Here is a 22932-nt window from a genome sequence, read left to right on the forward strand (position 1 = left end):
ACTACTTCATCAGTGGGTTTGCCCATCATACCTACAAGCAAAGTCATAATTACACTATTGTATGCGGGCGGTGCAGTTCTGATTACCATATTCCTGGTTGAAACCGAGAGCGGCACGGCCCCCATGTGTCCTGGAGCATCTACATGAATTGCTTCCTTCATAGCATTCTCTCTGACCTTTTGAATCGCCTCTTTCAAAGTGTACCACTTCTTTTCCTCGCTAGGCCAATCTGTGGTAATAGGGTACTTACAGTTACATGCCTGGGCTGCTAGGTGCAACAAAGACACCTGTGAATCTTGCCCATTGTCATCAGGGGGCGGCCCTGCCCTTAAGCCCTCCTGTACATTGGTGTCAGTTGACAAAGGCAAAAAGCGCGGTGAGTCTGTGGAATCTACCAACAACCCTGCGGCGCCTCATCTAGCAATCTCACCATCCATGTCAGTAAAGGTTCCCCTGACTTTTGCCTCAAACGAGTAATGATTTCCCCAACCTCCTGCTGGGTGTAATCTTCCAGCGTGGTTAAATCCACAACCCCGCCCGCAGGATTCTGCGGGTGGGGTCTAGCACGCCGTCTCCTAACCGGCTTCACTGCCACTGTCTTTTGCTTCAGTTCTGCCTTAGAATCAGACTCATTTGCCGAGCTACTCTCTGGGCTTGTTGAGTGAAAAATGTCTCCATCCCACGTATCAGGGTCCCAATCCACACCTGCAGTAGCGATTACAGTTGCCACTTTCCTTGGTTGACACCCCCTCGCCTCTTTTTATACTTATAGCGAGCTACCCTAACCGCGGCATGCTCTGCTACAGCTTGATACTTATTAGCTTTGTGTTTAAAAAGTTTCATCTGAATTTCCTGCATCAAAGATATTTGTTGCTTGGCAGCTAACTTTTTCCAATTTTAAAATATGCTCTGTCATTTCCACAGTTTTCTGATGCATTTTCCTATAGGCATGCAGGAGGACCCACCTCCGCCTGCCTAGCGTGGCGCATTCCTTTCCTCTCTCTACTGAAATCTGTTGTAAACAAAACATTACTTCTGACGGAGCAGCTTCCCCCAAACCATCATCCCAAGTTTCACTCAGACTCGCTCCGCATGCCCACACCTGGGCTAATTTATCACATGGGCCTTTAGCCCAACCTGGAATGATAACATCGGGGCATTCGCCACCAGCGGGAACACCCTTTTTCCTGAACAAACTATTCATCATTACAGTAATTTGCAAAACCTCTTTTTTTTTCCTTTCCACACTGCAGTTACTAGCGCAACCACGCACACACACACAAAAAATGAATTAACACAGTCCAACACTCACTGCCAAATGAACACAAACTTTCGCTTGCAATGAAAACAAAGCCTATCTGCGTTCAAACAGATTCTTTAATATTTGGAAACAATTAATCACAAATACCCTGCACACAGCGCCAAAATGTTTTGCTCGCCAAAGGTGCACGGACAATTATTCATCTCCAGTACATTTGTAGAGCAAGCAAATGCTTTGAACGCAGGTGGACGAAGCAATAACTCACAACCAGATACGCAGTTAGCAAAATAATGAGCACTTATATGGCTATTTATTCATAGTTTAAAAGCAACAAGTGATAAAACAGAAATAAATCACAGAAAGGACAGAGAATTCAAAAGAAAATACATCACCCTGGGCGTAACTGAATCCCTCATCTCGCCAGAAGCGGCTGGAAGACCCCGGTAACAGCCAGGCAGAGAGCACAACAGCCCACAGGAAAGTCGGAACAAGGCGTCCCCCCTCCGACTGAGGTCTTTGTGTGGTTTCCCCCTGACCTTTCCAATAGCTCCGCATATATGCCCTCCTCAAAAAGGGGTGGCAATTTCTCGAACCTTCTGGTATTAGTGCTTGCACATTGCTGAGTGACTTTTCGTTGCCGGCCGGGTCAACCGACAGTAACCCCAAGGAGCAAAGCTTCCCTCTTCTTCTAAAACACCACGGAAAACAATTCCATAACTCATAGCAAGACATAACAAAACCAGCTTTCCCAGCAGAATGTCCTTGACTGAGGCTGCATAGCAGGCTTAGCAACAAATAACATTGAAAGCATGTCTTTCAGCAAAGCAAGTACAGCTTTTCACTGAGGCATGGAATAAATATCCATTATGGGTCTGAGTGCCCCCAGAATGCACTGCGCACCAGCGCCATGTTTTAGCTCAAGCATAAGAGAGGGGGAACAGAGGGAAGACAGAGACAACGATCTTATTGGCCAGGTGACGTTGAGATCGCACAAGTGCAGGGGAGGGAGGAAAGGGCAAGTGCGGGGGGGAGGGGCAGTGCAGTACATAGGATCAGCAGTAAAGAATAAATAAAATATATAAAACAATAGGTAAAAGTGTGGCCAGCTAGTGGCAGGTGCAGGAGTAAGTGCAGACATCATATGTCAAGAGCTGGTGGGGACTGTGGGGATACAGAAACAGCCCGCAAGAGCAGCGGTGGCCCGGGAGGCAGTGCAGGTGTGCAGCTGGCGGGGAGGGGACCTGGGCCCGAGATCAGAGGGTAGCCAGGTGACCAGTGCAGTTTAGTCAGGAGTCCACAAGGCGAGAGGAAGACAGAAAGCAGAAGCAAAGAGGAAGGTTTTGAGGTGCTTCCGGAACCAGAGATGGTTCTCCTCAAGTTTCAGAGAGGCCGGGAGACTGCTCCAGAGGGTGGCCCCAGCCGAAGAAAGAGATCTACCACCAACTCGTTGCTTGAAGAAGAGACTGACCCTGGGGGAGTTTGAGGCGGATGAGCTCGAGAAGGAAGATATTTAGGAAGAGGGAGTTGGAGGTATTGAGGCCCCAGAAGGCCTTGTGGACAATGAAGAGGGTTTTGAACTTAATCCTCACAGCCACAGGGAGCCAGTGCAGAGATTTCAGTCTTGGAGAGATACGATCCCTGGTCTTGAGGCCAAGGACAAGTCTCGCAGTCCTGGATGAGTTTCAGAGGCTGTTGCAGTAGTCCACCAGAGCTCTGGAGACAGTGGGTTTCTGGGGGAAGGAGAGGAAAGGAAGAATACCTCTGAGGAGGTGCAGCTGGTAGTGTGACTTCTTAGAGACATCAGAGATGTGAGGAGAGAGTGGAGTCGAAGATGACCCTGAGGTTTTAAGCCTCACAGGTGGGAGAAGGAAGAGGGCCAAGAGAGACCGGAAAGGAGAGAACAGGTGTGCCGATGAGGAGAATCCCAGTCTTACTGGCATTAAGGCAGAGATTGTTGGCGGCACACCAATCCTGGATAGTGGACAGTCAGAGATGAGAGAAGGAGAAGAGGTGGCAGAAGGGAGCCTGAAAATGAGCTGCGTGTCGTCCGCATAGCACTGAAAGTTGGTGCAGAGAGTGGAAATGCGGTGGGCGAGAAGTGCCAGGTATTGGTTGAACAGCCAGGGAGAGAGGTTAGACCCCTGGAGAACACCACAGGTAGAGATATATTCTGTTATCATAGAATTTCCTTTTGGCCTTATGGATTTCCTTTTTGTTTGAGTGGAATTGTCGTTGGAGCTGTAATTTCTGCATCTGATCGTTTTTTTCCCTCCATTCTAGTTCAAGCTTCCTGTTCTTTCTTTTCATGGAAAAGAGTAGTGGAGTAAACCATTTTGCTGTCGCTCTTTTGCGTGATGGCGTGGAAGGCTTTTCCTTGGAGATCTAGTTGATTGTTCTGGCAATCTATTTATGAAGTACTTCTGTTTGTCTGTCATGATCAGCTTCGTCCACGGTCGTTGTTGGTGGTTTGTTGATTTGTAGTTGTTTTGCTAAATTGCTGGCTTTGATAGCCCTCCAGTTTCTTTTCATGGTAGTCATCCGTTTATCGGGTTGTTTGTCATCGTGGGCAGCGTGATTACAAAGGGGATGATTAGGTGGTCACTCCAGAGAATCTGTAGTGGCAACGTCGTGGTTTGTGTTGGTGAAGATTGTGTCTAGTGTATGTCCCGCAGTGTGGCTCCTTTGACTAGCTGATGTAGTTTCATTGGCTTCAGTTGTTTGGCTAGTGATTTCTGTGAGTTAACAGTTACTTCATCAAACCAGATGTTAAAGTCTCACAGGATTATCAGGTGTTCCTGCTCGATGGATAGGTTGTTGATGGCTTCAGTGAAAGCGTCGACGAAGGTTGTATCGTATGTTGGTGATCTGTATACCAGAACAAATTTAAGGTTTGTTTTGGGGTTTGCTGTTAGGTGAAGGATTAGGGATTTGCAGTTTTTGATGTTTAGTGGTTCATCCATTTTGATTTTCAGGTATGTCTTGTATGTTACAGCCAGCAAACACAGAAGGCTCATTCATTTTACAAAATGGATGCCTCCTAGTGTTTGAAATGTATGACTTTGAGGCTCACTAGCCAAATAGTTTACATAGGAATTTAAAAAGAATATTTTTGTATATTTTTTATTATGGCCCATCTTTTAAAAGAATAAAACTTTTGAGTGAATTACCCATTTAATTGGAGGTTTGCTAGCACAAGCTCCTTGCATCTGACATGGAACCCTGTCCTCTTCATCCTTCTTTCCAACCCCCCAACCCCACTCTTTGCCTCACTCCTCATCAACCTTCTTAGCAATGCTTATATGAAATCCAAAACTAGTGGCTTTGCCAGAGCTTGGTTAGGCAGAGCAGATGTGCTTTGCTCGGATTCACTTCATTTTGGTATTATGGGGGCTCCACAGCTGTCCTGGTACCCAATTACAGCAGTTTGCTTGATGTGACTATTAATATTTGTGTCAGTGTGTCTGAGCCAAATATTTATTGTGTATTGGATAGAAAATAATGGCATATCTTTGATCGTTTAAACTGGGGACAGGATGCATAACATCTTTTATCGAGGTTTGCTGTCTTTCGTTCACCCACTCTCCAGGGAATCTCTCCACTCGCCAAACCTTGTAGTCTATCATTTGTTTGACTTTCCTGTGAAACAACTGGGCTCATAAGTGAACCTGACATTATATAGGGTTACATAAACATGCCAGGAAAAACAAGCCTGCTTCATCCTTAGAGGAGGAATGAGCACAACAGTGAATGCATATCTTAAAAGGGCAATGCAGTACACAGTAGGTAGATTAAAACATTACAAATATATCTGTGCTAGTGTAAAAAGGGCTATGTAAATGCAAGGAAGGACTCCTTCTGGGATTGGAAAAGTAGAGAAACTTAATGAAATAATGCATATGTCCAGATTTCAATGACGTACAGCTACATTTTTAAAAGATAGGGCGACCAATTACATACAAGCAGTCTCTCAGGTTACATGGCTAGAGACACTTGCAGGTTCACTCTATGGAACCGTACCTCTCAGTCTGATTTTCAATGGGTGAGAATGGCCCTGCAGGAGGGCACTAGTATTTATTTATTCATTTGTATAGCGCGCCCAAGCCCTCAGGCATCAGGGCGCTGGGGTGAACCGGTTACAAGAGGCCCTTAGGCACTATAGGTGGTAAACATAGTTGCAGTGTTACATACAGTCAGAAGTAAATACGTTACACAGTCATAGGAATACATGCATGAGGCTACAGAATTCAGGGTGCGGTCAGATACATGAAGCAAGGAGGGTTAACTGAAGAGCCATGTTTTGAGGGCTATGCAGAAAGCATAGTTGGAGTCTTCTGATCTGAGTTTGAGTGGGAGGGAGTTCCAGTGCTTCGCTGTTGTGACTAGGAAACTCGAGCCATCTGCTTTGGCACGTTTGAATGTCGGTTGAACTAGTCTTTGTGTGTATGGTGTTCTAACGGGTGCGATTTGGAGAATCTTTGTGAGAGGTAGGGCGTTGCCGACTTGGAAATGTATCTATGTGTGATGGGTAGGGGCTTGAAGAGTATTCTTTCCCAGATGGGGAGCCTTGCGGGCTGCTGTTATGTGTTCAGTTCTGGGGATGTTGAGGGCAGCTCGTAGGCATTATGTTGGATGGTTTGCAGTTTCTTTAGCTTATGGGATGGCAAATAGAGAATTGCAGTAGGCGAGCGATCTTCCGGGAGCTGCCTGGCGATAAGAAGGGTCTTGAGGCGTTTCGGCGTTTGGTGGAGTATGCAGCTATTTGGTGCGAAAAGAAATCAAGAAATGAATCCGAGGGAGTATCGAGAAAGGTGAGGTCCCATTTATAGAGCAAGGCCTGGGGCAATCTGCCCCTCATGCCACCCTTCGTAACTGGCCTGCGTGGCACACAGAAGCGACAACCAGGTGGTATGACGTTGCGTATAAACTGCCAAAGCGTTACAGTGGGAGGAAGTCCATCCCCTTGCATGTCCCAAGACTGTGGTCCTCTTTCTTAAAGTATCTGTTCTATGCAGCATCTGGTGACAGGCAGAAGCTGGATTAAGGCTACCGCTTAGACACTGTGAATGATTTAAATGCTCTATAAATGTGACACCATGATGAGAATGTCCGCTCAATGCTCATAATCTCTTCTCATTTGTGTTTTAGGGGGTCTGCAGAAGAGTTCCTCAGGAAGGTAGGATTGATGCATGCTTTTCTCATATTTTACACTAAGGCTCACCCTCCCTTTTTCTCCTGTCCCTCTTTTCACGTCAAATACCATTATCCACAGATCCCTTGTTAATGCTTCTTTTCACCTCTCGTAGTGTCCCTCCTGTGAGAGTCACCCCCATGCCCATAGCGTATTCCTGAAAGAAACCAGAAACATTTCTCTCCAGGTTCACTTGCATCATGCTGGTCCCACTTGACGTACACCTGGCTGTATGGCTACCTGCCCTAGTTAACCTACCTCTGCTCCACTCCCCGATAGGCAAGTGCATGTCAACCTCTGCAGGCACCCTAGTATTGGCCTAGACCTCAGGGTCCTCAAAAGGCGCTCAGACAGGCTGAAGGGAAATAACATAAGCGGTACGATGCAGCACTCTATATAGACTGCAGCGATCCACAACCTCTGGCTCTCCAGATGAATTGGACTACAACTCACATCGGCCCTACCCTGCACAATGTGTTGAGGCATTATGGGAGGCATGGACCAAAACACCCGGAGAGCCTTGGGTGGGCATACCCTTGAAGAGCAACCATTATTAAAGTCTATCATGGCGTCAGCTGGGATGCCACACAATCACGCTGGCATGCCACTGTCTCACAACCCAGAAACCCCTGGGGAGACGTACGGTGCTACCGCACCATCGCCCCACAGTCCCCCAGGTACTGAAACGGCTGGCCACTTACCCGCCACATCTGCACTGCATCTCTTTATCTGACTAACGAGGGTTATGGAGAGAGATTAGATACTGGCCCACACTGTGCATTGAGAATCATGATGAGCAGGTGAGGAGCAAAGCAGAAACACTGTCTGCCTCGAATAATTCTGCCAGTATTCATTGGTTCCACTTTTCCCTGAGCCCTTTCACAATTGCACAGCCCCACATTCCTACGGTCAGACAAGCACCCGCACCGAAGACTGCAGTGTTCACCTGGGTTAACATTGACAAGAGAAGTAGAGACAGCTGCCAAAGGAAGAAATGAAACGTCTAGGTACAATAGAGGTTAAGCACCTGCAACTGTGCTTTTCTTCAGAGACTAAAAGCCCATGATGTTGGCTAAAATACCCACATCTGTAGAGCTACAGACTCCTTTAGAGAAATCAAGCACTTTACTCAGAGCTACTTGTTTCTCCCGATCCATTTCCTTTCCAGTAGTGGCAGATGATTTTATGTTTTATTGGAGAGGCGTAGATGTTTCCCACAAATATGTGGAAGTGACTAAGCATAGTGAGGCGGCCCGAACCAACCACGGTAGGGTTCGGAGGGGGGCTCTCACTGAGGAAATGTTCAAAATCATGTGGTAAAGAGGTGCATTTTACAGTACACCATCTGTGAAAAATTGGGTTAAAAGCCTCACAGTATGTAATTTGTTGTTGTGTATCTCACGGAAAAATAATTAATAGATGCATGTCAACATCAGTGCACAGGGGCATTTTCACACCCTTTCCCACAATATATGCCAATATAAAAAACTTTTTAAACTGTCTGTGCACATACATTTTCATGCTGGCTGCACCAATATATGCCAGCGTTTCCATATTGCTGCTATAAGAAAACATGCCCATGCTGGCACTGCTAATATATGCTAGTATCCCTACTTAAGAACATTGTGCTGCTGGAATGCAACAAGAAAACATTACCAGACTGGCTGCACCAAAGTAGGCCAGCTTAGCCATGTAATAACACTGATCTGATTTGTTTTCCCCTTGATTCCTAGTTAAAAATGCCATGACACAATAGGAATATATGGCCGGACTGGCTGCAGCAAACTGCGCCAGTCTAGCCATACAATACCACTAATCTGGTTTCTTTGCCTTTGATTCCCAGTACAAATAAACGCCATGCCACAGTTAAACGGATAAAATAACAAGGTTCATCAAATGTTTTTTTTTAGGGGGTTGCCCAGTACCCCTCTCCCGCATGCAATTTCTTACTATTCCTGACTGCGCCACCCCGTTCTCTGCCCTTTCCCACCCACCCCCTAAAAAATGTAATGAACTTTTTCGTTATTTTATGCATGTTTAAAAGGAAGGCTTTGGAAAGCCTGGTGATGAAAGGACTTCGTAAGTCAGCATAGTCATTGGTGAGGGATCATAGCCCAACACATTTTGCGTAACCTTGTACTACAGAGGTGCAGCACGTGGTCCAGAGAAGGGATATATGTAAACTGGGGGCATATTTAAAGATGGCGCTGTTACGGTCCGACACCGTTACAGGGACCGCGTCCCCTTTAAGAGGTCAAGCCCGTACCACGTGGGAGCACGTCACGGGAGCAGGGACGTTATAAAGGGGGAAGGGACAGGCGCAAGTCAGTCCATGCATGTAATTGAATAAAGAAAGAGTTTACCTTCCACTCGGTGTGTCTGTCCTCCTTTCACGGGCCCAGTCCGGGCCTAACATCTGGCGACGAGGCGACTTACCAGACCACCGACTCCTCCTCCTTGGCTCATCATTCCTGCTCTAATCCAGCGCCGCGGGCACCTTCCGGCCCAGCGCACGTGCCTGATCCCAGGCCCGACTCCTCCTTTACGCATCGATCGCACTTCCGCGACTTGATTTCCAGCGAGCCATTGGGCCTCCGCTGTCCAGCACGAGCCTGATCCCAGGCCCGACTCCTCCTCCACACATCGACCGGCTCGATTTCCAGCGAGCTACCAGGCCTACGCCTCACAGCACGTTCCACACCTCGAGCAGCTACGAGACGACGCCGAACATCATCCAGAGCCCGCGAAATTGCACACCTACCTCCAGACTACAGCAGTCGCACGGGCCATCCACAGACGCCCGCGGAACATTAAAGGTGGGTTTACCCATTACGCACCCGCACCGCGCAGACCGCGCCCTACAACCACAAAATGAGCTCGCCGCAGGCCCAGCAGCCTCAGGCCCAACAGCCGCCGAACGCCCCTGCAAGCGGCACAGCAACGACGGCATGGCGCATGCCGCCCCCATTTTCGATGATGCCACAGGCTGACAAAGGCCCACGGTGGGTTGAGTGGCTAGAGGACTTTAACACGTTCATTGATGCAGCGGGGGAAGACAAGTCCCCTCGGCTACGGAGCATGTTCCTAAATCTGGCGGGCAACGACATAAAAGTCCTCACCAAGACCATCCCTCCCGCAGAACAGGCTGACTTTCCGACACTAATTGCGGCCATAAACAGGAGGTTGGTTATTGAACCGAACAGGGACTATGAACGTTACACATTCAACCTATGTACACAGAGAGTGGATGAAACCGTCGACGAATTCATTACCCGACTACGCATAAAAGGGGCCTACTGTCAATTCGAAGCCTTCTCCCTTGACGAAGCCATCCGGTTGAGGGTCATCGAAGGATGTCTGTCTCAAACCTTAAAAAAGCAACTTCTAAAAAAGCCTATCTCCATAGAAGAAGTGAGCCAGATGGCCAGAATTCTAGAGAGAGTGGAGAAGCAGGCAACCCAAATCTCGAACACAGCGTCGACGAGACAAGAGAGAGCAGAAATCGTCGCAGCGATACACACCAGACAAGGGGACAAAGGCGCCAATCCCAACTACGCCATGACGCCGAGGACACAACGCCAATGCTACCGCTGCGGCATGGCTTTCCCACATGCAGGAGCCTGCCCCGCCATATCACAGAGATGTGGCAACTGTGGCAGGGAAGGACACTTCCAGTCGGTCTGTAGAGAAGGCAGACCATTTCCGACGCAAAAGTTCCCCATCGCCGCACAATTCAAAGCGCCCGTCAGGAACCCCCCACTCCAGACGTACCAACCACGGAGATACGTTAGAGTGGTCGAAGAAGGATACCCCATGGACGACGGGCAAGAGCATGAAGGCGAAGAGCAAGTATCCCACATCAGAGACGAGTACGACGGACCTCCGGATCATTTCTCACAGTATGAAGGGGACTCACAAGGGAATCCACAGGAACTGGATCAATTTCACCTGAATGCACACGACGAATACGTGAATCTCATCATGGACGAAAGCGAGGCACGTGAAGCTCCCAAAATACCCGTCGACATAGCAGGCCAGCAGTTCTGTTTCCTTGTAGACTCGGGAGCCACCGTCAACATAATGGGCGAAAAAGAGTTCAACCAGATCACCAAAAAACCGCCCCTGACACCCTCGGCCTCCAAGATCTACCAATGGGGCGCTGCAACCCCCCTGCAGTCGATTGGATTTTTCAGCCGCCGGCTCATCCGTGACAACCAGTCCACTACGACAGACATACATGTCATTCGCAGCCCCACCAAAGGCAGATGCCTACTTAGCTACAAGACGGCGTCATGCCTAGGACTCATTGACATACATGTCGGCGAAAGGGACAGAATACGCTCGACTGACCCAGCATCAGAAAAGAGGGACTCAATACTGTTTCTCTCCTCGGCACTCACCAGACCTGGAACGATGTCGAGTGCTGCCATCCTAAAAGAATTTCCTCTCATCTGCAAGGGTCTGGGTCAACTGAAAGGTCCGCCGGTGAAACTCCACATTGATCCCACGATTCGACCGGTCCCTCAACACCCGAGAAGGGTCGGTTTCCATCTGCAGGAGGCAGTGTCCGCAGAACTCAATCAACTCCTGACCGACGGCATAATTGAACCAGCCACGGGCCCGACCCCATGGGTGTCCCCACTGGTCATAGTACCTAAAGAAGGTGGGCGCCTGAGACTCTGCGTTGACATGCGCGTGGCCAATACAGCAATTCAGCGCGAAAGACATCCAGGGCCACGCATCGAAGATATGATAGTGCAGCTGAATAAGTCCACCCTCTTCTCGAAACTGGACTTGAACCAAGGCTACCACCAGATGGTACTCCACCCAGAATCCAGAGGAATCACCACGTTTGCCACCCATGATGGCCTATTCAGATACAAACGCCTAAACTTCGGCATTTCATCGGCGGCGGAAATTTTTCACGAGGCCATCAGACAGATCATACGCCCAATCAAGGGCACGCTGAACTACAGCGATGACATTCTAGTGTTTGGCCGCACCCGAGAAGAGCACGACACCGCTCTTCGAGCCACGTGCAAAGCCATTCAGGATGCAGGCCTCACGTTGAATGTGGAGAAATGCAGATTCAGCAAAAGCAAGTTGAAGTTCTTCGGTCACATCTTCTCGGCTGACGGGATGACGCCGGACCCCGACAAAGTGGCCACCATCTTCGATCTGCAAGCTCCGAAACAAATTGCCGACGTCCGCTCGTTCCTGGGTATGGCCGGATACTGCGCCCGATATATCCCCCACTATGCCACCATCACCGAACCCCTCCGGAAATTGCTCCAGAAGGACATGATCTTCGCCTGGACCGTCGAGTGCCAGGAAGCATTTGATTCCATAAAATTGTCCTTGGCCGAGGCACGGAAACTGGCCTACTTCGACCCAGAATGGCACACAGAAATTGTGGTCGACGCGAGCCCGGTAGGTCTCGGGGCCATTCTCGCCCAGACCAATGGCAAGGACGCTCACCCGCGACACATTGTGGCGTATGCCAGCAGAGCACTCGCGCCCCCTGAGGCAGCATATTCCCAGGCGGAAAAGGAAAGTCTGGCCGCAGTGTGGGCATGTGAACACTTCCATAACTTTGTCATCGGGAAACGGTTCACCCTCATCACAGATCACCAGGCCCTCCTGTCGCTGTTCGGAAACCCAAGGACGAAAATGCCCCCCAGGATAGAACGGTGGGGCATCCGGCTACAAGAGTATGACTATCACATCATTCACCGACCGGGGGGTGAGCATAATCCAGCTGACTATCTGTCGAGACACCCCTCTGGGACGTCAACGCCAAGACAAGGTGATATAGAATACATAAACTACGTCACTAACAACGCACTACCTCCGGCGATGTCACTCGAGATGGTAGCGCTCGCAACAGCAGCAGACCCATCCATGGCACTGGCGATTGAACTCACTGAACACAACAAATGGAAAGACTACAAGAGAGCACTATCGTCACACCCAGGAGCAAATCAAGACGAAGTAGAAAGGATTGCAAGGATCCACTCAGAACTGGCCGTGCATGACGGCGCCATACTTCTCAGAGGGTGCAGAATAATAATCCCATCGGCCCTGAGATCTGAAATCATCAGGACGGCACATGAAGGCCACAGGGGCGCAGACAACACCAAGCGCCAACTGCGACGACACGTATGGTTTCCCTACCTCGACGCCTTAGTCGACCGGTGGGTGAGAAATTGCATGGCCTGCCAATGCACAGCCAGAGAAGAGGCACCTGCACCTCTACAAATAACACACATCCCAGAGCGCCCATGGGAAAAGCTCGCAGTAGATTTCTACGGGCCTCTCGAAACAGGAGAATACTTACTTCTATTCATCGATGAACACTCACGATTCCCCATCATCAAAAAATCACCATCCACAGCATTTGCACACGTAGCGGCAATCTTCGATGAAGTAATGAGCGAGTGGGGCATACCAGACATTATCAAATCCGACAATGGACCCCCCTTCTGTAGTCATGACTTCTCGAAGTTGGCGAAACACTTGGGGTTCAAGCACCAGAAAATAACGCCCCTCTGGCCCCAAGCAAATGGAATGGCAGAGCGGTTCATGTCATCGATCAAAAAGACAGTACAAAGAGCAAAGCTGGAAAACGTGGATCTTCACCAAGCTCTGTGCAGAATGCTCCGAGACTACAGGAACACGCCGCATGAAGCGACAAACAGGACACCAGCGGAACCGATGGTAAAATACCAAGTTCGCACAAGGATCATTCAGCACCCGATGAACAGACCGGACCCCGACATGCAACTCATAGAGAGAGACACACAGAGGAAAGAACGAGCTTGCACCCAAACCAATGAAAGGCGGAGAGCTCAGCAGAAGGACTTTCAAGTAGGAGACGAAGTCTTAGTCCAACAGCCTATGGCGAGAAAGAGTGACTCCCGATTCTCTCCGCAAACGCTCCAAGTCACGGCTGTGAAAGGAACAATGGTGACCGCTGGAAACGAAGAAAGAGAGACGACAAGGAACTGCTCAAAGTTCAAGCTGGCAACAACAACCGGCCTTGAAGAACCTCAAGCCACAGATCCTGAGATGATGTCGGTGGATGCGCGAGACATGGTGTGGACGCCTCCTCGGTTCTTCCCCCGGTCAGGGACCAAGAGAACGGAGAGACCAGAAGAAGATCCTCATGAAGGTACCAGCGCTCGACCACAGCGGGCCATAAAGAAGCCAGCGCGCTTAGTTGAGGAATGTTGATCCAGACGCAAGGACATTTCGTCCGGGGGTGATGTTACGGTCCGACACCGTTACAGGGACCGCGTCCCCTTTAAGAGGTCAAGCCCGTACCACGTGGGAGCACGTCACAGGAGCAGGGACGTTATAAAGGGGGAAGGGACAGGCGCAAGTCAGTCCATGCATGTAATTGAATAAAGAAAGAGTTTACCTTCCACTCGGTGTGTCTGTCCTCCTTTCACGGGCCCAGTCCGGGCCTAACAGGCGCAGACTATAGCCACGCCCCATGGTACCTGATGCTTGCTGCTAACCGTTAGCCCAGACCCCATCAGCTTCAGTAGAGATTACGCGATCCTAGCCTCCCGTGCTTAAACTATACCCCAGAGTCAGGCAACATAAAAATGTCCCACCGCAGTTCAGCCCCAGAGCGGCGCCCTGGCTTTGTGAAAATATCTTGGGGACAGAGAGCTGAGACAGATACACTACATATCACCAAGGCACACAGCAAGCACCCTTTCTCCAAATACTGTGCACAAAGAGTCGGTGTCTGTGGTAAATCCTGCTAACACATTGGAGTACACATACACAAATCACCCTTCTATGTCAGTTCCCTTTCACAATATGGGTATAACCCGTAAAGCAGTTGCCATTTCACCTTTGCTCCCTTTAGCCATAACCTGCACCATGAGGCCGATAGCAAGTTCCTCAACGCCCCAGTGAGACTACCATGTTGGCAAGCCCCATCTCCAGACCTATGACTGGGCGAGAAGGGGGGACTTCTGCCAATGACCCCGGACCTCCTTCATGGCTCTTTGCCCCCTGTTGAGTGTTTGGGACCACTGACCGTGAACTTAATGACCTGCTCTGCTGTGCTGCTGGGGGTCCTCTCTGTTGGGTTGGATGCTCTGGCACAGGAGAAGCAGGTGGGGGTGGGGGTGGGCTTCTGTTTCTTACTATAACGTGAATGCTACACCAAAGAGAAGTCTGACACCTGGAAGCAGCAACACTTTCCTTATACCGTGGCCATACTCCTTTGGACAGATTCTTGGGAATAAGTCAAATGTATACTCCTTTGTGTGGACCCCTAGTGGAGGGCATATTATGGCTGCCTGTATGTTAATCTCAGCTTCCTGTTTGCAGAAAACCCAGCGACACCAGAACGTTTCCCAAGCAGGAAATCCAAGAGCCAGAACCACCGGCAGGTATGACTGACAACAGTTCCAAGGTGCACTGCAAGCATTCTGCAAGCATTCTATGAGTATGGGGGTTATTACGACCCAGGCGGTAACCATGGCGCTGGTAGCGCCATGGTTGCTGCCGGTATTTTACTGATTCCGCCATGGTGAATGGTGGAATTACCGCCCCATTCCAAGGTTGGCGGGGCGGTAATTCCCCATTCACCATTGGCCCTTCCCCATTCCCATTTTTGCCCCCATAGGGCTCAATGGAAATGGGGAAAGCGGTAGTTACGGTACCGCAAATTGCGGTACTGTAAATACCTCCAAGGTCCCTTTGCGGGTCCAATCCTTAACAGCTGGCAAAAACCAGCCGTTAAGGTAGGGACCCGAAAAGGGACCTCGTAATTAGGCAGTAAGGGGTTAACGGCGTGGCCACCTTTTACGGCGCCGTTAACCCCATACCGCCTGGGTCGTAAAGAGGCCCTATGACTTCATGCACAGCAAGTCGGAGCCACTAGGGGTAGCAGTACTGCCCATGTCAAGCTTCTTGCTACCCCAGGCAGTGATGTCATATAAGCACTGTGAGAAATGTGACACTCAGAAGGGATGCATTGTGGGAATCTTGACTTGCAAGCATGCTATTTTGTTTTGGTAAAATAGTGTATGTGTTGCTTGAAATCATAAAACGTTAGAGCATATGGGAAACACATTCTCAAACATAATGGAACCGTGAAGTTTCCGGCCGAGCACTGTGTTTGTTTTGAGCATGCCTGTCGTGATGGGATCTTCACTTTAATAGAAGCATTTGATGCAGTTCAACATTTTCAGGGCCGCACCGTTCATTCACCCAGCTCTGGCAATAAAATCATGATTTTGTTTTATTATATTGTCTCAGTCCTTCTTTTTTCTTTGCATTGTAGCACTTGTGAATTTATATTAGAGAACATAATACGACATGTCTGAGAGTGCAACACAGAAAACAAGGACTGGCTATGTTCTGGCTCCCATAGACCCTGCAGCGATCGTGCAATGCACACACAGACATCGCAATGGGGGCAAACCGAGAGCTTTAAGTCGGCCAGGGCTAGCCAGGGTTCAGCCCCAGCAGTATCCAGACATTGTGAAAGGTTTTCCCCCAGCTGACTCCCCTGCAAGATGTAGTCCCTGGATTGATGCAAATGAAAATGAGCGCCAATACTGCTCTTCGAGAATAGATGTCACTTTCAGCTGCGTTTAGAACCATAACGTAACATAAAGAAATGTGCTTGTTTTAAACACTGAAAGTAAATTGTACCAGAATACATGGTTTGATTTGTTTTATATATAACATAGAAGACATGATGGCTGACTGAAGGGGCTGTCATGCACCTCGAAACTTGGCCACAGTGCTGAATGCCATATTACCACCTTTTCAACTCATACCGTGTCCTCAGACGCAGGGGTATTCCAAAATATTATCGGAGAAATCCTCTTTGACCTCCCAGTTATCAAAAATGCCAGTGACAACATACTTATAGTTGCAGGAGCTGGGAAATTACACCATGAAAGGCTATGATCTGTGCTGTGCCGACTGCGTCAAAGTGCAATGAATCACCACAAGAAAAAGTGATCAAGGCATGCCAGCTGACCCAAAGTCGAGGATATCAAGGCAGCAACTGCCCACAAACACAAAGTGGGCACTGCCCCCCAGTGGGGAGGCGCCTTGTGCAGGTCTGACGCGTGCCCAGCACCACTTTGGGCCCCACCCGACTGACCCAGCCCTTCGTGTCAATTCTTACCCGCAGTCACAGATCTGACTTACCTACATTGTTCCAACATGCCAGAGACTGTTCACTTAATAGACCTGCTGTGAATATGGGTACAACCGGGAAAGAGATTTCCACCATCTCCTCCTGATTTTCAAGGACCAGCGGAAGCTCACCAAACACTGTGGGAAATGCGACCACTTCCAAGGCTCAGGCCCTTCTCTCAGGGCAAACCATTTCGAGGGTGCCCTGCTATCCACAACGAGAACTCTCCCCGGGGCTCCCGCCGGCTTCTCCAGGATAGTTTGTGTTACCGCACTGGATTCCGCGAGAGCATCCATTTCTGCCACTCTGTGTTCGGGGATCTGAACCCGACTCCCTTTCGATCGCCTGAGGGCAACAAAGGCCATAGCCCATCCCATCTGAAAGGCGCTCGCCCCTCCCTTAGGATCGACTGACCCATGTTCAACTGCTGTTCACATGGAACCCTTGTCCACTTCGGCATTCAAAGTTCTTGTCAGGATATTTTCTGCTACCACTATGATCTGCACCTGCAGCGGCTCAACCCAGGCCTTTTCCCCGGGCTTCGGTGCGCACCAGAGCAGCCGTCCTACTTGTCACGGTTTATCTCCTATCCCAGGTTTGGGCCTAATGCTCCAGCGCCATCCATTTTCAGGTTTAGTTTATTTGGCCCGTGACTTGCTACACACTCCGTAGATTCCGACTTCCCGTACTGCTGTCTATATCAACCAACACTTTTTCTGGGGTCTGATGAGCGTCTGCATTGGCACCTCAACCCAGCATTTGGTTCATCCCGCTGTGCCAGTTCTACTTACCAAAAGTGGCCCATTTGGCACTTGCATTCTATGTCTAGCTCCATTCCAGCAACCAGGACTTCTTACCCAATTAAAGTTTCAGAATGGTTTGGGATCGTTTTGGCCCCAAAACCTCTAATCATTAGTTTTACCAGATAAAACCAGGGTTTCCAATGTCCAGCTATCCTCAGGGAAACTTCGGAGGGAACCAGCTAATATACCGAGGTCGGATAACCAATTTGCACGGCAAGACTGTAACGAACCTCCACCAGAGTTTCCTCTTGGTTCGCCCTGCTCAGGCATATTCACACCATCCTTCAGGTCCTATCATACACGCTCACAATCCACCTCCCAAACAAAGTGGGTGAGATGGGCCAATGAGCGCCCGGCGAGACAGGAACCCACCTCAGCTGGCGTGTGCCGGCCCACACCTTCATTGCACCACAGGGTTTTGTTTGGCCGTCCGACTTGTGCAAGCATTATACTCTCCGGTCTGTGTTTCAAGCAGGGTCGGGTGGGTAACCGACATCACTGTAGATCCCTGGCGACATTCGTGGGCCTACCTGCCCAGTGGTGCAACATGATCGGGGCACACGGAGGACAGTCCACCCAAGTTGACAGTCGCAACGAGAGCAGGGGGCCCGTCCCCCATCACTGCCCCGGAGACACCCGAGAGGAGTCCGGAAGGTTCCTGGAGGAAGGTGTGGCGGTGGTCAATAGCTTTCAGCCCTGCAGACATAGCGAAACTACTGCCAGGGGACTGCAACACTCTGCCGTAGCGAAGATCCATGTGCACTCTAGCCTTCCCAGCTGGCCCGGAGCCAGTTGCAGTGCACTACCAAAGAGGAAATGAGCCCTACCGGGGCCAGAGGCACCCGGAAGGAGTTCCTGCAAGCCAATCTGCCAGTCCAGGGCGATCAACCTGCCTGCATTGTTGAATCCTCCGGGCGGACTGCATGGACCCCGCCCATTCACCTCTTGACGGTTCCATGCCCTTTTGAACTCTCTTAAAGTTCTTTTCAGCTTTCCTTTACGATACTTGTTAGCCATCGGTCTCAGACCCGTATTTAGCCTTTGATGGAGTTTACCACCTGCTTTGGGCTGAATTCCCAAGCAACCCAACTCCGAGAAAACCCCGAACATGGCGCACCTTGGGCCGGTATAGGCCTAACATCATCCGCAGGGTGAGCCTCGATCAGAAGGACTTGGAAGTCTGTCTTCTGTATGCCACAATTCCCGTGCCTGCCGCTGGATGGGGATTCAGCGCTGGGCTCTTCCCTCGCTCTTACTGAGGGAATCCTGGTTAGTTTATTTTCCTCCACTTAGAGTAATATGCTTAAATTCAGCAGGTTGTCATGTCTGTACTGAGCTGGTAGTCGAGCCAAAACACTGGCGGCTGTTCTCAGGCCCAGGGCTTTTGGGGGTTGCCCCAGCCCTCCGCCTCTCCCATGGTCGAGTGCGCGTTGTCCCAGTCTGCGCAAAGGCCGCCTTGGGAGAGTTTGTAAGCCAGACACAGTTGTGAGGCCTATGCTACATGGGCGCCCTGCGCAGGCAGCAATAGGACACCACAGACAGCCACACTCAGCACAGACAGCTGCCGGGAGGGGGTTGGGGAGTCTTTAGGCTGCCACCAGCAAGGGGGCACGCGGGGCGCCTGACCCATGTCTGGTTCACCTACGGAAACCTTGTTATGACTTACTTCCTCTAGATAGTCAAGTTTGATCATATTCTCGGTGCACTGCCAGGGCCATTGCCGACACACTGATCCATTCAGTGTAGCGCACATGCAGCCCGGACATCTAACGGCATCACAGACAGGTTATTGGCCGATCTTGTGTGGCTGAGCGCCGCTTTTCAATCTAAGAAGTTCAACGCCGACTGCTGAGGGTCGCATAACTAGTTAGGATGGAGGAGTCTCCTTCGTTATCAGAATTAACCAGACAAATCGCTCCACCAACTAAGAATGACCATGCACCATCACCCACAGATAGAGAAAGAGCTTTCAATTGATCAATTCTTTCCGTGTCTGGGTGTGATTTCGTGTGTTGAGTCACAGTGGTCGTAGTGGTGCCCTTCTGTTAATTCTTTAAGTTTCAGCTGTGTAACCATACTCCCCCCAGAACTCAAAGACTTTGCTTTCTCTGAAGCTACTCTGCAGGTCATGGGAATAACGCTGCCATCATTTATGGATAGAACTACAATGATCTCTGATCGTCTTCAAACCTCCGACTTTCATTCTTGATTAATGAAAACATTCTTGGCAAATGCTTTCATTTTGGTTTGTCTTGCGCCGGTCCAGAAATTTCACTTTTAGCAGCACAATATAAATGCCCTCGGCCATCCCTCGTAGTCATGGCTCTCGTTCTGAAAACGAACAAAATAGAGTCCTTTCCATTATTCGTAGCTGACGTTTTCCGGCAACCGGCCTGCTTTGAACACTATGTTTTTCAAAAGTAAATGCTTTGGACCCCCAAGATACTCAGTCAAGAGCATCAAGGGGGTGCCAAGAGGCAGGGCCTTGGACAGGCGGTAGCTTGCATTGCAGCGACCCACCAAAACAATCCCAAACTCCAACTACGAGCCATTTAACCATTTAACTGCAGCCACTTGAATATACGCTATTGGAGTAGGAATTACTGCGGCTGCTGGCACCAGACTTGCCCCCCAATGGATCTTCGTTAAAGGATTTGAAGTGTACTCTTTCCAATTACAGGGCCTCAAAAGAGACCTGTATTGTTATTTTTCGTCACTACCTCCCAGAGTCGGGAGTGGGCAATTTGCACGCCTGCTGCCTTCTTTGGATGTGGTAGCCATTTCTCAGGCTCCCTCTCTGGAATCAAAGCTTGATTCCCGATAAACGTGGTCACCATGGTAGGCACAGAAAGTACCATCAGAAATTGATAGGGCAGACATCTGAATGTATTGTTGTCATCACAGGGACGTGCGATCTGCCCAAGGTTATCTAGAGTCACAAAATTGACCGGGTGAGCCCAGATTGGTCTGATAAATACATGCATCCCGGAAGGTCAGCGCTCGTCGCCATGTACTAGCTCTAGAATTACCACTGTTATCCATGTAAAAGATGGAGAGATCAAAGAAACCATAGCTGATTTAATGAGGCATTCGCAGTGTCACTGTACCGGCTGTGTGTACTTACACATGCATGGCTCAATCTTTGAGACAAGCATATATCGCGCTCTGAAACACGTGTGTATGAGCGCAATATAAGTAAAATATCATATATCATATGCTTCTGGCACGATCAACCAGGAAGCCACACCTGCTGGAGGGTGGCAACAGGGGGAGCCACGCGGCCACCCGGGTCAACCTACACACCCTTGATGGTCAGTGGAACACAAGCACTGGTCAACCACACAGGCACCGGTGCTCCAGCCTGCTCCAGAAGGTTTGGGGGGGGTGGTGTCTGTGAAAGTTGAGATATTGGACCAGACACAATTTAAAGCAGGAGGTGACAGGCGGGGCCCCCACAGAACTACTGGAGAAACATGCTTGGTGGAGGAGGGGCAACAACATGGCTTACAGGGTCCGCACGGTAGCTACCAGCACCCGACCCAGTCCACTCTGATCTGCCAACTGGAGACCTGCCAGGCTGCTCAGCCTTCGCTCTGCTTGGTGGGGAGAGCCACCCACAAAAGGGGGCACTCCCTCGAGGGAGCATACCCTTGACACAGCCCCAAGGCAGGTGGAAGCGAATTGCTTGAAACAACAGCCCAGGCCGGCCAAGTAGTCCAACCATAGACAAGCCAAGTGTGCCAAATGGATACCATGGAGTGTGGGGAGGCCCGCGGGCAGGCCACCCAGCTGTCCACGTGCAAGTCAGCTGAGGTTCTTTTGTCAGCCAGGCACCCAGCTGCCTGGAAGAAAGTTGGCGTCTCGGAAAAGCACCAACAGCTTTCCCCCCACCCCACTGTGGGACAGCAGGGTGCCCCCAGCAGGCCAAGCTCTGCTGGGACATTGCGTGGGGCACGTCCCTTGGCTGGCTTTGGGGTTGGTGGGTGTACAGTTGTTTCCCCAGGGAACCAAGATTGGGCAGCGAGAACCAAGTGTAGTCATACACACGGTCTACATTAATATGGACGAAGGTGACTAAGCTTTCTTGTAATCTGTGTACCCTGGGTGACAGAGGGGGACGTCTGGTCAAACATGTCCAGCTTCCTTATAGACTCAACTGGAAAATAAATTCAAATTGGGGTCCATTCGGACTTCCAGAGCAGGCCGGCCATTGGTCCTTCCATTCATTCCTATGGCATCCATTCAAACCTTCCAGCCATCACCTTTTTTGTTTTGCTGAATGTCACGTCGAGTGGGACAGGTATGCCCAGACAGAGACCCAAGCTACTCCTTACTGATGCCGCCCAACAAGGCTCCAATATGTCTGGGGATGCTTGTGGTCTTGTGCATAAGGGATGTGACCTAGCAGTTTGGGCTGGACTGCCCATTTTGGGGTAATTTGCATATGGTTTTTCCCCTTCTGTAATGGTTTGGCAGGCTGAAAAACGATGGTCTGGAGGGTTGCCAGAGCTATGCCCGTGGTTATGGTTAATTCAAAACCTTCCAGCCATCACCTTTTTTGTTTTGCTGCAGGAATATAACAGCCACTAGGGGGCGCCAGAGCAACTCCAGCCTGGTGCCACTAAGGGGCGCCATTGCAACACCAGGCTGGTGCCACCATCAGGTGGCATCTGTTGCTGGAAGGGACGACTTCCATCATGTGCCCTTTTACCACAATTGCTTTATTCGACATTCCAAAGACATTTAGTTTATATTCATAAAGCATATATGGCTACAAACAGTACTAGGTTCATGGATAGATAAATAGTAAAGAATATGGTGTCACAGTCCTAAGAGTTAGTGAAGGAGACAAGATGGAATTTGGAAGGAGAGCAACACAAAGCAAGTTTGGGAGAAAGAAGAGAAAACGAGCAGAAATAGGATTGGGTAAAAAGAGGATATCTATTAAGAGCAGACCGAAACAAGAGAAGAACAATAGGGAGGAGCTAAAACACAGATACATTTAAAAATAAGATAATAATAACTAAAGTTAAGTCAGATGGAAAAGGTGAGCCACCCAAGAGAGGCTAAAGAAGAACAGACTGAGGGACAGGTCAGAAGCTGGAAGATAAAACAATGATCAAATTCAGGGGGGAACAAACCCGCGGCAGAAGGCCAAAAAGAAGAAAACAGCAATAATCGAGAAGGGTGATGAAGAGGCTCCTAGCCAAAAAGTTGAGACAAGGCCACATCTTGCTGATATTATAAGGTTGATACCAGACGGAACAAGCAGGTGAGAAAATATTACAAGAGAGGGAAGAATACAAAAATGGCACTATGTTATGAGCAGAGGACATGAACGAAGGCGAGTCAGGAGGAAGAAAGAGAAGGACAGGCAAAAGGAAAGAAGTAAAAGAAGCTCAGTCTTGCTCCAGTTGACGTGAAGACAGTGAGCAAGTATCAACAAGTTGAGCAGAGAAAGAGAAGAAAGTAAAACCGAACTGAGGGTCATTAGCCTAAAATA

The 22932-nt window shown here is 49.6% G+C and overlaps 1 protein-coding gene across 3 annotated transcripts in view; it reads left to right on the plus strand.

The window, feature by feature from the left end:
* The window catches only part of LOC138511206 (sialic acid-binding Ig-like lectin 12), a 515336-nt gene that overhangs the window by 360208 nt on the left and 132196 nt on the right, over positions 1-22932 (plus strand). For all 3 annotated transcript variants that reach the window (XM_069626735.1, XM_069626732.1, XM_069626733.1), the window contains 2 exons: positions 6407-6434; positions 14799-14860. In XM_069626735.1, the coding sequence (XP_069482836.1) occupies positions 6407-6434; positions 14799-14860 (90 nt within the window). The remainder of the gene's footprint in view (positions 1-6406; positions 6435-14798; positions 14861-22932) is intronic.

Source organism: Ambystoma mexicanum, chromosome 6p (assembly GCF_040938575.1).
Source record: "Ambystoma mexicanum isolate Mex_15411 chromosome 6p, UKY_AmexF1_1, whole genome shotgun sequence".
Classification (NCBI taxonomy): domain Eukaryota; kingdom Metazoa; phylum Chordata; class Amphibia; order Caudata; family Ambystomatidae; genus Ambystoma; species Ambystoma mexicanum.